General features: G+C 52.1%; 1 protein-coding gene across 2 annotated transcripts; it reads right to left on the bottom strand.

Annotated features, from left to right (window-relative positions):
- Positions 1–3,942: 3,942 nt before the first annotated feature.
- Positions 3,943–10,158, bottom strand: LOC115080695 (oxysterols receptor LXR-beta-like). Of its 2 annotated transcripts, none has more exons than XM_029585054.1 (9): positions 9,920–10,158; positions 8,475–8,554; positions 7,760–7,921; positions 7,263–7,532; positions 6,950–7,161; positions 6,665–6,844; positions 6,076–6,175; positions 5,691–5,899; positions 3,943–5,181 (listed from the first exon to the last, which is right to left on the bottom strand). In XM_029585054.1, the coding sequence occupies exons 2-9, from the start codon at positions 8,512–8,514 to the stop codon at positions 5,035–5,037; spliced, it is 1,320 nt and encodes a 439-aa protein (XP_029440914.1). In that variant the 5' UTR covers positions 8,515–8,554; positions 9,920–10,158; the 3' UTR covers positions 3,943–5,034. The 2 variants fall into 2 exon arrangements, with proteins under 2 accessions (XP_029440914.1, XP_029440915.1); XM_029585055.1 differs by lacking the exon at positions 9,920–10,158 and adding an exon at positions 9,250–9,396.
- Positions 10,159–14,001: the final 3,843 nt, after the last annotated feature.

The raw sequence follows: 14,001 nt of genomic DNA, 5'->3' as shown, positions 1-14,001 counted from the left end.
CACTAGGACTCAAACACTTTCCAAACTCTGACATAAGGTAGCAAGGTGGATGGTCTCCAAGCTTGAAGAACTATAGCAATAAAACTCCAAGTACCCTTTTGATCTTAAGCGTCTCCTCTCAAAAGCCAAGCTGTGAGACAAAAGCGATCCACCCAATCTGAAAAGATAGGTCCTTGCTTGAGCAAGCCTTGCAGACGAGCCAACCTGATGAGTTTGTCCACAGCGAGACAAATCAGATCCACAAGCCACAGTCATCATGCCACTCTGGCGCTACCAACACTACCCTGCTTGGATGTTGCTCTATGTGCCGTAACACTCAACCTACGAAAGGCCATGGAGGAAACACATACAGCAGAATTCCTGTTGGCCATGGAAGAACCAGCCATGTTGCTTTGGCATTGTTGCGCGACACCATCAGATCCAGCTGGGGGACTGCCCAACCTGGCTCAAATGAGGTTCCAGTCCTCCGCTGAAAACTCCCATTCCCCTGGCTCCAACTACTGCCTGCTGAGATAATCCCCTTGGACATTGTCCACTCCAGCCACATGTGATACTGCAATCCCCTCCAGATACTGTTCTGCCCAGATATATAATACCTGGGCCTCTAGAGCCACACCTTCACTCTTCAACCTGCCCTGCAGATTGATATACGCCACCGTTGTTGCATTGTCCGAGAACATGCCCACCATTTGCCCCCGAACTTGAGAGATACCCCTGCATGATCTACGAACTGTCCTCGTTTCCAAAAGGATTAATAGACCAGGTTGCTTCCGCTGGCGCCCCCAGCTCTTGGGCCATCCGCTTCTGACAAACCGCCCTCCAACTCCTGAGGCTGGCATCCGTGATCACCACCACCCAGTCCGAAACTTCCAGATCACCCCCTTTTCCAAACTGGGTCCAGACAGTACCACGAGAGACTGATCTGGAGGCCCCCTGCAGTGGTAAAAGCCCACGAAACTACTCAGACAACGGATTCCAATGGAACAGAAGTGCGCTCTGGCACCAAATCTAGCTTAGACGCCATAGAACCCAGGACCTGCAGATAATCCCAGGCCCTGGGCATAGACATTCACAGTAGCTGGACCACTTGTGTCTACAGCTTCAGAATCCTCTCTGAAATAAGGAACACCTTGCCCAGCTGGGTGTCTAATCTCACTCCCAAGTATTCTAATGACTGGTCCGGTGCTAGAGGACTCTTTGGTAGAATCACTACCCAGGCTGACCAACGACATTCTTCCTCAGACTTTGCTCGATAAGCCAGTCATCCAGATAAGGATGAACAAGAACCCCTTCCTTTCTCAGCGCAGCAGCCACCACAACCATCACCTTTGTGAAAGTCCACGGTACTCTCGCTAACTCGAAAGGAAGAGTCCGAAACTGGAAATGCTGCCCCAGCACCATAAAACGAAGAAATTTCTGATGATCCTCATGTATGGGGATGGGCAGGTAGGCAGGCCTCCGTTAAATACAATGAGGGACCTGACGGACCGCCGCTATCACTATCTGCATCGTCTCCATACAGAACCGTGAAATTCGCAGAGCCACATTGACCTTCTGTAGATAGAGGAAGGGCCAAAAAAAGCATCTTCCTTCTTGGGAACCACGAAGTAAAATGGAGTACTTCCCTCAGACCCGCTCTAATCGATGGCACCGGAATAATTGTGCCTAACCTCTGAAGATGATGCAATGTATCCCAAACCACATCTTGCTTGCCGTGGGATGCGCAATGAGAGACCATGAAGGTTTCCCTGATGGGGCACGAAAATTCTATATGTAGCCATCTCTTATCACTTCCAGGACCCATTGGCCCAAGGTGATCTTGGTCCACTCCTCGTAAAACCATGTCAGACACCCATTGACTACTTCCACGAGGGAGGGGGCCAACCTGGCTTCATTGCGAGGATTTAGTGTTTCTGGAACCATCCCTGGGGTGTCTGCGGGAACCCCGAAAGGACTGCTGCCTTCCCTGATCCCTGCTTCTGCGAGGCCACCAAATTACTCTTGCTGGGACGAAATCTCATATCCCAAAAACGGGCACGAAGAGGGAAAGTCTTTCTGCTGCTCTTCTGGCAGCTTGTTCCCCCTTCGACTCCCTCAAATGCTTCATCAACTGTTCCAGGTCCCCTCCAATTAGTAGCTTTCCCTTAAAGGGAAGATTGCACAGCTGAGACTTGGACCACATATCCGCCGACCAATTCCGTAACCACAGAAGCCGGCGTGTGGACTCCAAGACCATACTCCTGGCCAACATCTGGACCAAATCATACAATGCGTCTGCCACATACATGACTCCGGCTTCTAAATGGGCTGCCTGCTTAGAATCACCAGCAGCGACAGACACCCCCCCCCCCCCGTCTCTTGAGTCTTATAGACCCAGCGCAAACAGGTCCTCTGATTCAGACTACCACAGATCGCTGCCAACCCTGCCACCAGGATGGTCATCTTCTTGGTGACCGCCGAAACTAAAGCATCCACCTTAGGCAACACCAATAGCTGCAAAGTGTTCTCCATTAAAGGATATAACCTCGCCATGGCCCTGGCCACCTTAAGACCTGCTTCCAGAGCATCCCACTCCCGGTTCACTAGCTTCTTAACTTTCTTAGGCAGCGGAAAAGCCTTCAGTGGACCTCGTAATCCCTCAAGACCTAGATCCACCCCTTCATTATTTGAATCCTCCTGGAGTACCTTAATACCCAGCTCCGTTAGCACCTGGGGAATTAGGGGTCTCAACTCCTTTTTGAGGAACAGTTGAACCACCAGTGGGTCATCTCCCTCCGGATCGGAATCCTTGGTTCAGTCGTGGTCCATCCCCACTGTGCCATCTGTTGGATCATCCCCTGGGCCATCCTGCAAGTCACTGGACTCCTTCGATGCATCATCTCCAGCAGGATGGCGAAGACCCAAACGACGGAGCAGATCCCCAGTCCCCTGCCTGGGAACCCTCTAGACCTCTTCTAGGTCCGCTGCGATTTCTGATCCAGGGGCCTTTTACCCCTTGCTTCTCTCCTGGCCAGATAGGCCTTTTGCAGCAGCAAAACAAAATCCGTGGAAAAACCTTCCAGCTCACTATTCCCAGTCGTCTGACATGACCTCCTCAGACAGTCCTTCCTCCCCCCACCGAACCTTCCATTTCGGCTTGCATCGTCGGAAACAGAGGGGGAGGGGAGTCTCTAGGCTCCCACGAAGGTGCTGCCACGTGCAGCCTTCCTGCCTGCTTTGTTAAAGTCTCCCCTGGGATCACCCGGGACAGGGCCCTTGCGATTGGGTGGCTCTCCTGTTGCCTGCTGCCCCCCTTGGAGGGCCCCTCCCCTCCCGCAGCACAATCACTACAGAGCGTGGCCGAGGTAAGCCACGCGCGGCTGGAGCCACAGGATTTCCCACGCTCAGCAGGAGGCGCCCATTAGAGCAGCACATGCAGCGCTATTACCGAGCCTGCTTGCCTAGGCAAAAACGGCAGGACTGCCTGCGCCGCGAGTCACCTTTTAAGCTGCCCCGAGCTCCGGACAGCAGCCCCACTCGCAGCCTTCTTCTTCCCCAACAAAAGCTGCCGTACAACCTCCTGACCAACGGCCCAATACTTAGCTGAGACACCCAGGCCCACCCTCCACGCCCCGCTTGCCCGGCTCATGAAGGAACCTAGCACCTCAAGGAGCATCTCTTCTACCCTCCTAGCCTATTTATTTATTTTTTTGTCAAGACTGCAGGATTTGCACCTCTACCAACCGCTGGAGACAGAGAAATACTGAGGGAGTGCAGGGGGCGCTCTCGGATATGTAGCAGTGCCTGAAAGGTTTTGTTCTCTGCCTCCATCTGCTGGTAGGGGTGCATAAACCCACTTGTCTGGACTGAGCTGGGATACAAACAGGAATTACGTTTTAGTGAAAAGCCCCAGGCTTCTGCAGCACGAGACGCTCACAAGAAAGAGGAGGCAGAGGCAGCTCATTGGTTTCAAGTGCCATGTTAAAAGGTTTCACTTTATTTCTCTAGACAGAGACGCCCCCACCAAGGCCTGGCGAGGGGTGCGAGAGCGGCGCTTGGCCTCTCTTTTCCCCGCCAGTCGCCCCGAGTCTCCCCAGCTGGTCTGCATATCCTCAGAAAGCTTCTAAGTCACGGCTTTGCATGGAAGATTTTACTCAGCGAAGGGAAGGAGGATGGAGGCAGCATGGTCAGGTGCACTGGATAACAAGACGCCCCAGTGCTAAAGGAGCCAGGCTCTCACATTGTATGTGGAGGGGGGGGGGGGGGGGGGGGGGGGAGAGAGAGAGGGGGCGCCAGGGTTGAGGCTGCAGCCATCAAGTTACACAAGTTAAAGATCTATCTACCCCCCTCCCCCCCCAACCAAGCCACCTTTTCAGAGCCTCCTTCACCTACCAATCCTTCCACCCAGAGATCCTGCCAACTATGCTCCGAGCACTCCTTTCCTCCCCCAACCACTGACTGATCCGACATTCCCTTTTCCCAGTCTGGGAGACATGGATGGGTAAGAGTAGGGGATAACGTGGGTCCAGTGCCAGCCTGGGAACAGGAGGGTCAGGACAATGGTGGGGGGGTGGTGATCATTTCTTACTTTTAACTCCCAGCACAATACAGTTCTCCCTTCCCTGAATCAAGGTAAGGTACCATCTCACACTCCTCCAACCCCTTTCCCCTCAGTCATGGCACATGGGGCTGTCGTATACCCCATTGCATCTTAGCCTGGCGCCGTATTACCCCGACGTGGCCTTCTCCCATGCCCTGGCAGCCCCCTCCACACACCCACAGCGTCCATGGCGGGCTCCCAGGCATCCTGCTCAGTTTGCAGCTCTTCGCCTGCAGATACAGGGCACCATGGGTAAGGGAGGGTCCTGCGAGCCCTCCTCCGCCACAAGTCTATTAAAGGAAAAAAAATGTTCTACTCCCTTAGGGTAAGGGTCATTTCTGCTTCTGGTTCAGGTCCAATTGCTTCCCACGTCCAAGAGGAGAAGCTCCGCCATGCCCTGCCTGTCCCGCTCAGCGCCTGGGAGTCGTTCCGAACTGAATGCACTGCACTGCCCACTACTCGTGCACGTCCCAGATCTCGGACAGCAGCGGAGGCAGCTTTTTGTCCTGCAGGCGCAGTGCGAAGACCTGCTCAGAGTGCACGCTGCTAAGCGTGCGCAGGCTCACCAACTTCATCAGCATCCGCGGGAACATGAGGTGGTCCTGGAGAGAGAGAGAGAGAGAGAGAGAGAGAAAGAAAGGGAAGACGTCTCACAAGCTCCTACTCACAGCGGCCCTGGCCTCCATACAGAAGAGCTGCCTGCTTCCATGCCTGCCTGAGCAGTACAGCAACCGCCGGTGAAAGGGGGCAGAGGGGAGAGCCCAGCCTGCAGTCACTTGCTGTAGGGTGAGGGGGAAGGAGTCGTGCTCCCAGCCTGGGGACTCCTGACACAGCAGTCTGAGCACAACTGGTGGGAATGCATTTGTACGCCTCAGCTGCAGTCTGTTACCCTTGGCGTGCAACGGGAATAGGGAGGGGAATCTCCCCCTGTGCAAGTTCTTGCTGTGGGGATATGAGGACAGTTGGCAGGATTACACCATACCCGTGGTCTCTTGATCTAATGCAGATGTAGTACTGCCGCGAGGGGACAGGGGGTCTGTATCCGTGGCCTCTTGCTGTGGATATATGAGCCTGACCAAGGGGGCTGGAAGGGGGGAGTGTGGCTCCGTACCTGTGGCCTCTTGATGCGGGTGTACGAGTGTAGTGCCTCCACATATGGCTGCTGCAGGTTCTCCACCAGCTGGTGATCCTGCACGTTGGGCCTGTCCGCCGAGAAGATGTTGATAGCGATAAGGAGGGCGTATTCTGCATCATCCAACTGCATCTCACGCATCCCTCGCGAGAACTCAAAGATTGGATTTATAAACTCCACCTGCAAGCCTGAGGTACACGAGACTGTCAGAAATTATGCCAGCGGCCCTCAGAGACAAAAGCAGGCAGCAGCTTGGGGGGGGGCTCAGAGACACCGAGAGGGAATGGTGGCAGGATAGCACTGGGAACTTAAGCAAGCCAAGTTCACCTGATCCACCACGGCGCACGCACACGCACACCCCTACCTGCTCTGTGAAAGTCATCCTTGCTGTACGTAAAGTCCTTCAGAAAGGTGATGCATTCTGTCTCATGGTTATACCGCCGGGCCGTCTCTAGCAGCATTATCTGCAGCACCGGGGAGAAAGCCAGAGGGAGTCAGGAACCTTGCACTAAGCAAGAGGGGGTGAACTCACAGTTTCCCAACATCAGGGAGGGAATGTAACACAGCCAGAAAGCACAGGCTCACAGTGCCCCCACCTTCAGAGGATGCTCATACACAGCAAGAAAGCTCAAGATCAAAGTACCTCTAATTAGGGAGCATAATACACAGCACGAGAGCGTAAGCTCAGGGCCTTACCATTAGGGAATGCAACCTATAGTAAGGGAGTGCTAAGTGTGCAAGCTCACAGGGCCTTACCATCAGGGAATGCAACCTATAGTAAGGGAGTGCTAAGTGTGCAAGCTCACAGGGCCTTACCATCAGGGAATGCAACCTATAGTAAGGGAGTGCTAAGTGTGCAAGCTCACAGGGCCCTACCATTAGGGAGCATAACACATGGCTAGAGCGCACCCTGTCCACACTAATCCCCTCCTTTCTAAAGTGAGCATACAGACCTCAATGGTGGAGGCCTTGAGTAGTGCGATCTGATCCTCCCGTGACAACTGCATGAAACCGGGCACTTGCTTGGCAAAGTCAACGATCTCTTGCACCGAAATGATGGCGAGCTCCGTGAAGTGTGCAAAGCGCTGCTGACGCGCCTCTCTGCTGTTGGGGTCACTACCCAGGGGCCACGGCTGCAAGAAAGGAACAAAGGCAGCAGGAGTCAGAAGGACAAACTCTGGCCTAGGCCAAGCGACACGGAAGAGCTCTTGTGACGGGGGTGGCTGCCGTTCACTCACCGTCACTTTGGGCTGGTCACTGAAAGAGCGCTTGTTGCATTGCTGCTGGGCCGACACCAGCTGCTGGATCATCTCCTCCTGCTGCGGCGTCAGCTGCACCACGTCGAGCTCCAGCACCACGGGATTGGGCGTGGCCACGGCCGTCCGCACCACCTCCTCCTCCTGCCGCTTCTTGATCTTCTTGCTGCGGATCTGCTCCTCCGACAGGACACCTGGAAAGGGACGAGAGGTAGGGGGGGGGTCAGGGCATCACGCCAAGGCCGGGGCAGCAGCAGGGAGAGCTCAGGCCCCCCCACCCCCCTGGGGTACTCACAGTGTTCACGCATGCCGGCCTCCCGGCACTTGCGCAGTCGGCACTGCTGGCACTTTCTCCTCATGTACATGTCCATCTCGCACTTGCCACTGTTCTTACAGGTGTACTGGGCGCTCTTCATCACGCTGCGGCGGAAAAAGCCCTTGCAACCCTCGCAGCTCAGGACGTTGTAGTGGAAGCCCGATGCCTTGTCCCCACACACGCTGCAGACTTCATTGCCCAGCATCTTGGGAGCCGGCCCCTTCTTTCGCTTCCGCTCCGGCTCCTCTGCTGCATAGACACACACGGATCAGCGCCCCTGCAACCTCCTCCTCCATGTGACACAGACTGCTGCCAAGAGTCTGTCCCTCACCAGGGGCCGTGCCCCCTCACCCATTGCACAAGAACAGTGCCCCCCCCCCCCCCACTGACACCGAGACCCGAGCAGTCTCTAGCTCAGCTGCACAGTGCGGCTTCATCCTCCTCCAAGGCCGTGTCACATAAGAATCGTCCCTCACCTGCACTGTGAGTGGATCCTTCCCCATCGGTCCCCAGGGTCTCATTCTCTGTGGTTGACAGGCATGCCTCCCTGGACTCCGCTCCTTCCTTTTTTATCTGCAGCCTGGCATGGCCAGTAGCATCCAGGAGCAGTGTGCCAACGGGCTGAAAGCCATCGCCATCTGCGAAAAGCAGGCACAGGAAAAAATCAGATAAAACATAGGCCTCGCTGAAGGTGCTTTCACTCCCTCCTGCCACCCTGAGAGAGGGAACTTACAGCCCGCTAAGGCCTCCCACCGCACTCCCTGTCTCATATCAAAACAGGGTCCCCCAAAACACCTCCAGAAGCCTGGCTACCCCCTCCCATTCCTTGCCATGTGACCTTCACCCATATCTGCTCTTTGGTGCAGGAAAATGTTTGTGGACAAGCGATATGCACATGCCCCCACAGTCAGTGCCAGAGCTTCCCTCCAGAAGACTGGGGGGAGGATGACAGGAAGCATGGGACATCACTCCTGACCTGATAGAGGAAGTGAGAGCTCCAGGCAGAGTAGGCCTGTGCACCGGCTGATCCACCAACTACAGCAAGGAAGGATATGATACATAATAAATCTAAAAGTCACTAGTTGGAGAGAGAGCTAAGAATAGTGCAACCAGCACCCCCAACACACCTCTGTTAATGTGCCTCCCTCCTGCTCTGTAACACCTCCTCCTACCCCAAACAGGAATTCTTACCGAGTGACACATCGGAGCCATCGACGGTCGTGACTGACATATTGGGATCACACGTCTCCCTGCATTCTCCAGCCTAGACACTACAGAGAGAGGAATAAAATGCAATGAACATGAGAGGATTAAGGCAGGGGGCATTGTTGCCTCCTCCAACAATTCCATCTCCCCATCCCTTGCAATCTGTGTTATCAGGATCTGTCCAGTCATCATCACTCTGCCTGGTCACCAAAACCCACTAAACTCATGTTGTTGAGATACATCAAAGCACTTTTTTTCAGGTTATGTCTGTACAGCAGAAAGTCAAAACAGAGAAATGGGCTGGGATTCTGATGCACAAAGCAGCACCATATAACCTCTGCCAAGCTTGCATTAACCCCTAAAACGTTTCCTGCCTGACCATGTCTCAGGATTTGCCCCAGAAGAATCAGGTTGCAAGCAGAGGAGGGGTAAGTATCTCCCAGACTTACAGGGAGGCATTAAGAGGATATAGTGGAATCAGGATTCCTCCGGCCTCTCTCCTCTGCTTAAAAAAAACAAAAACATTAATCCTCAAACTTCCCTGTCTGGAAATGTTTCCAACTGGTCCATATGTCTCAGAATACATAGCCAGCCCAGCCACTCCCTGCCCTGTCTTCATGCTCTCTACCACACCTGGCACTTGATTCTGCCCCTGCCCAGCAATGCTTTGTGAAACCAGAAACAATTCTACTGCTCAGGCTCAAGGACTGCATGTGAACTCGTTGTTTCCAGCATTGCACGTAGTGAAGGTGCGACATACCAGTGCGCCTCATGCACTCCCCAAAGCCCCGAGGGCCTCCATTCTTCATGTCTGAACCTGCTCTCCTCGACCAATGTTTCCAGTACTGCCTCCGCCCGCATAGAGCTCTGGACTTTCAGTCAGAGAGTGGTCAAAGTCCAGCGTCAGAGAGGGAGAGAAAGAGCAAGGACCGGAGTGCACAGCTTCTAGTCTGGCTCTCCCAGGCTCCAGCCCTGGCAGGGTCCATCTTGTCAGAGATTAGGACACAGGCAAAGAGTCCAAACAAAGTGCCTGCTAGGCACTGAGCCACAGCAGTGCTGCAGAGCCAAAGGCTCCAGGGTAGAGGAGCGCTGCAGTCAGCTCAGCAATTATTAACTCAATGCAAACCCAGCCTCAAGCGCATAGAGAGACGGACAAGATCAGCAAAGAATCAATGGCCCTGCACTTTGGGATCCAGAAATGCTCTTCTCCCCAATCCCAGCACCGCCGACAGCCCCCCTTCAACAGGCACAAAGCAGAACCATTCCCAGCCCAAGGACCCAAAATCTTCCCCCTCTCTCCTTGCACAGACAAAACCACCCCCCAGCCCAGGGACACACAGTCCTCCCTTTCCCCATGCAAGGACCAGAACCAACCGCAGCCAAGGGACCCACAATCCTCCCTCTCATCAAGCATCCATAAACTCCTTCACCTCCACTCATGGACCAAAACGGGTCACTGCCCAGGGATCCACATTCTCCTCCTCTTCAGAACGGCTCTCATGCCCGGGGGGTCAATAATCCCCTTCGCCTCCGCTACAAAAGACCTGGGATCCTCAATCCCCCAGCCACCTTCAGGACCAAAACCGTTCTTCCTCCCGTTAAGCACTCTGCTCCGGGTACCTCCCGCCCCGCACCTCCACCGCCACTTCCGGGAGCCAGAGCAACAACTTCCGCCGGAAACGAGCGCCCACTGACTGCCAACACCGCACAGCCAATCTCCGTGCAGAGACGTACCCACCATCCAGTCAGCCAATCAGAAAATAGCAGGGCATTGACCCTATGTGACGCACTCCATGAGGGTGAGTCGCAAGGTCATCCAATCAGGGCGCAGTGGGCGGGGATAAATCTACTGATTGATGGCAACTGCTTCCTATCCGTCTGACGGATCCAATCCGTGGTTTCTGCAAGAGCCGACCACTCACTGCAAAGATTCTTCCGGCACAACTCATGACGTACAGCCGTACAGTACTTCTAATACGAGGGTGACCCACTGCCAGGGGCCAATCAGTGCGGGCCCAGCGCTCCACTCTCCTGCCTCTTTTCGGGGCTCGCTTTGACGCTCCGCCTCCTTTGCCTCTCCCACTTGTTGCTACTTCGCGCTGCCCTCGTGGGAGCGTCGACCCGAGCCCTAAAGACAGGCAGGCAGACTCTGCCAGAAAAAAAAATAATTCAAAGCTCGATTTGAAAGGGAAAAAAAGGAGGGAGGCTGCTGCCTCTCCCCTCCCGTTCCCCAAGTGTCCGGGCCTGCTCCATGGAAAAGTTGGCAACCCTACTTAATACACAACCCCTGCAGTACTTCTACTGTACCACCTCTAATAAACAACCCCTGCAGTACTTCTGATATACCACCCCAATACACCACCCCTGCAGTACTTCTGATATACCACCCTAATACACCCCCCGCAGTACTTCTAATATACCACCCTAATGCACTACCCCTACAGTACTTCTAATATACCACCCTAACACACCCCTCACAACTCCTACAGTACTTCCAATATATCACCCAAATACACAACCTCTAATACACCCCTGCAGTACTTCTAATATACCACCAAACTACACAACCCCTAATATACCACCCTAATGCACTACCCCTACAGTACTTCTAATATACCACCCTAATACACCCCTCACAACTCCTACAGTACTTCCAATATATCACCCAAATACACAACCTCTAATACACCCCTGCAGTACTTCTAATATACCACCAAACTACACAACCCCTAATATACCACCCTAATGCACTACCCCTACAGTACTTCTAATATACCACCCTAATACACCACCTCTAATACACCCCTGCAGTACTTCTAATATACCACCCTAATACACCACCTCTAATACATAGCCTATAGTGTTTCTAATATACTACACAAATGCCCAATCCGCACGTTTAGGGGTGCACGCGCACTCCTTTTAAAATTTACCTGTTAATACACATCTAATAAACAACCTTTACACAACATCTAGTAGACAATCACAGCCTGAACAGAACCCTTAATACAGAGTATGTAATACAGAGCTCCTGATATATAACCCATACATGATATAACTGCTAACATGCAGCCCCAACAGAGAAGCTCTACACAATTCTTAGAGGGTAATTTTCAAAAGGGTTCATACATGTAAATGTAACTACTACTGTAGCAATTTTCATAAGCCATTTACCCACATAATGTGCACTGATGCGGGTAAATCCTATGGACAATTCAATGGCTTATATTGTAGCAATTTTCAAAAGCCCACTTGCATGGATAAAGTGCATTTACATGTGTAAAACCCGTTTTTAAGCGTGTAAGTGCTTTTGAAAATCAGGTCCTTAATATACAACCCCTAATACAGAATTCCTAATACACAACCCCAATACATAACCTCTACATGATATGACTCTTTATATAGAGCTGCAACACAGAACCTCTTCACAACTCCTAATACACAACCGCTACACAACTTCTAATAAACAATTCCTACTACACAGTCTCAATACACAGCCCTAACAGAACCTCTATTCAACTCCTAATACACTACACTAAATATGTAACCTCGAATACATTTCCCCAATCCACCACATGACCCCTAAAATCCAACCCTAACACACCTCTTTTCCACACAACCCCATTACACAAACCCTAATACACAATGCCTTGAGATTATTAGACACAATCGTTCTCTCTCCTGGTCAGTGCACCTTGGATTTCTGTACCCTTATCTAGGACTCTACGCTTTTATAGCATTCAACCAGTCCTCAAGCTTTATTAGATCTCATTCTGTCTATTCCCTCAAGGATCTTAGTGTCATTCGCAAAAAAAAAGGTACTAAACTTTTCCTTCTAACCGCTCTGCAATATCTCTTACAATGATATTGAACAAAACTGGCCCCAGAACTGATCCCTGAGGCACCCCAGTAATCACCACTCTCTCCTCAAATTTCCATTTCCCACCGAGCTCTGTTATCTATCCCTCATCCAGTTTTTAAATCAGGTCGCCACCTTGGGACCCATTCCCGGGTTGCTCAGTGTACATGAGTCTCCTATGCAGAACAGCATCAGAAGCTTTGTTAAAAGCAAAACGTACAACCATCCAGTCCCCACTCCCGATCTAATTATCTGGCCACCCAATCAAAGAAATCAATCAGATCTGTTTGACACAATCTCCCTCTGGTAAAACTGAGTTGCCTGGGATTCTGCCACTAGCATGATGCAAGTTTCTTCACTATCCTTTCCTTCAATCGTCTTCATTCATTTTCCCACCCCAAGTCAGACTAACTGACCTGCAATTTCCAACCTCGTCTCTGTTACCACTGACATAAAAGGGGCCACCTGCCCTTCTCCAGTCCCGCAGGACCACTCCCCATCGCCAAAGAATGACTGAACAGCTCCTTCAGGGGCCTCAGCAGAACTTCTCTGAGCTCCGTTAATATCCTGAGATGTGTCCCTTCCAGCCCTGCGGCAGGCGTGCACAAGATTTTCCCAAGGACATACATGTGTGCTTTTCTCTCTCTGCAGAAACCTACTAAATAATTTGTCATTGGGAAATCAAAACTAGCATCAAGAGACCTGTGTACACTCACACGTGTGCTCTGTCTCAGACACGTATATCACTTTGTGCCAGATAAATGTATTCTTTGCCCACCCCCCCATCTATCTCTCCTACCTCAGCTGCTGAGGACATGGGGTACCCCTGCCCTGCCTATACTGTTCCTGTGTGATATTTGGGGGAGGCAGAGGAACTAATTATATTCAAAGCGTAACCCCTTTATTCTATTAAAGGACATCACGCCCCGGTGACAGCCCCACCCAATGGCTCTCCCAAAACTGCTCTCATCTCTTCTTGTGCTGTTTGCTTTCTATGCTCAATAAGAACTGAATTTGTGATTGCCCCAAGCTGTTTTTCAGGTCCAATATAAGTTAAATGAAATTAGCAAAAAAAAAAAAATGGCTGCAATTAATATTTGATCCTTGTGTTTTTCTTTTCTGATGTCACTAGAAGCACCGGCTGAGGCCCTAATAACTTCATAATCCACAGCTGCGACCTGCCCTGTCATCTCTTCCATAAAATCCTCCATCCTTGATAATAACAACAAGCAGGAAACAAACAGCCAAGGCAGGAACTGACCTGTCTGGCAAATAAGAGCCTTGTGGGATGTCATCATCGGAAGAACCGCAGAGAGGAGTTGGGGGGCCCTGCCCACCTCAGCTTCAGCTACCCAAGGCCTGGGAGAATCCGGGAAACGACAGCAAAACCCAACCAGCCAACACCAGCCTCAGCCACCTCTCCTCAAGTATGTCGTCCCTTATCTCTTCATCTTCAGTCTGCTCCCACCAGACCCCAGGCCCCTGTCCGGGGAGGTGGGGCTCTCGTCCCAATATAGTTCCATAAGAGCAATATTTATTTCTCTAAGATATAAGGTGGATCACAGGGTTAGATGGTCCCTGCCCCAAAGAGCTCCTCTCATCCTGTTCTGGCCTGGCTCTCTTGTTTGTTCAGCTCTGCTCTTTTCCTGCTTT

The sequence above is a fragment of the Rhinatrema bivittatum genome, chromosome 19, assembly GCF_901001135.1.
Source record: "Rhinatrema bivittatum chromosome 19, aRhiBiv1.1, whole genome shotgun sequence".
Taxonomy (NCBI): domain Eukaryota; kingdom Metazoa; phylum Chordata; class Amphibia; order Gymnophiona; family Rhinatrematidae; genus Rhinatrema; species Rhinatrema bivittatum.
The sequence above is the reverse complement of the archived record's forward strand: the minus strand, read 5'-3'. Positions and strand labels throughout refer to the sequence as shown.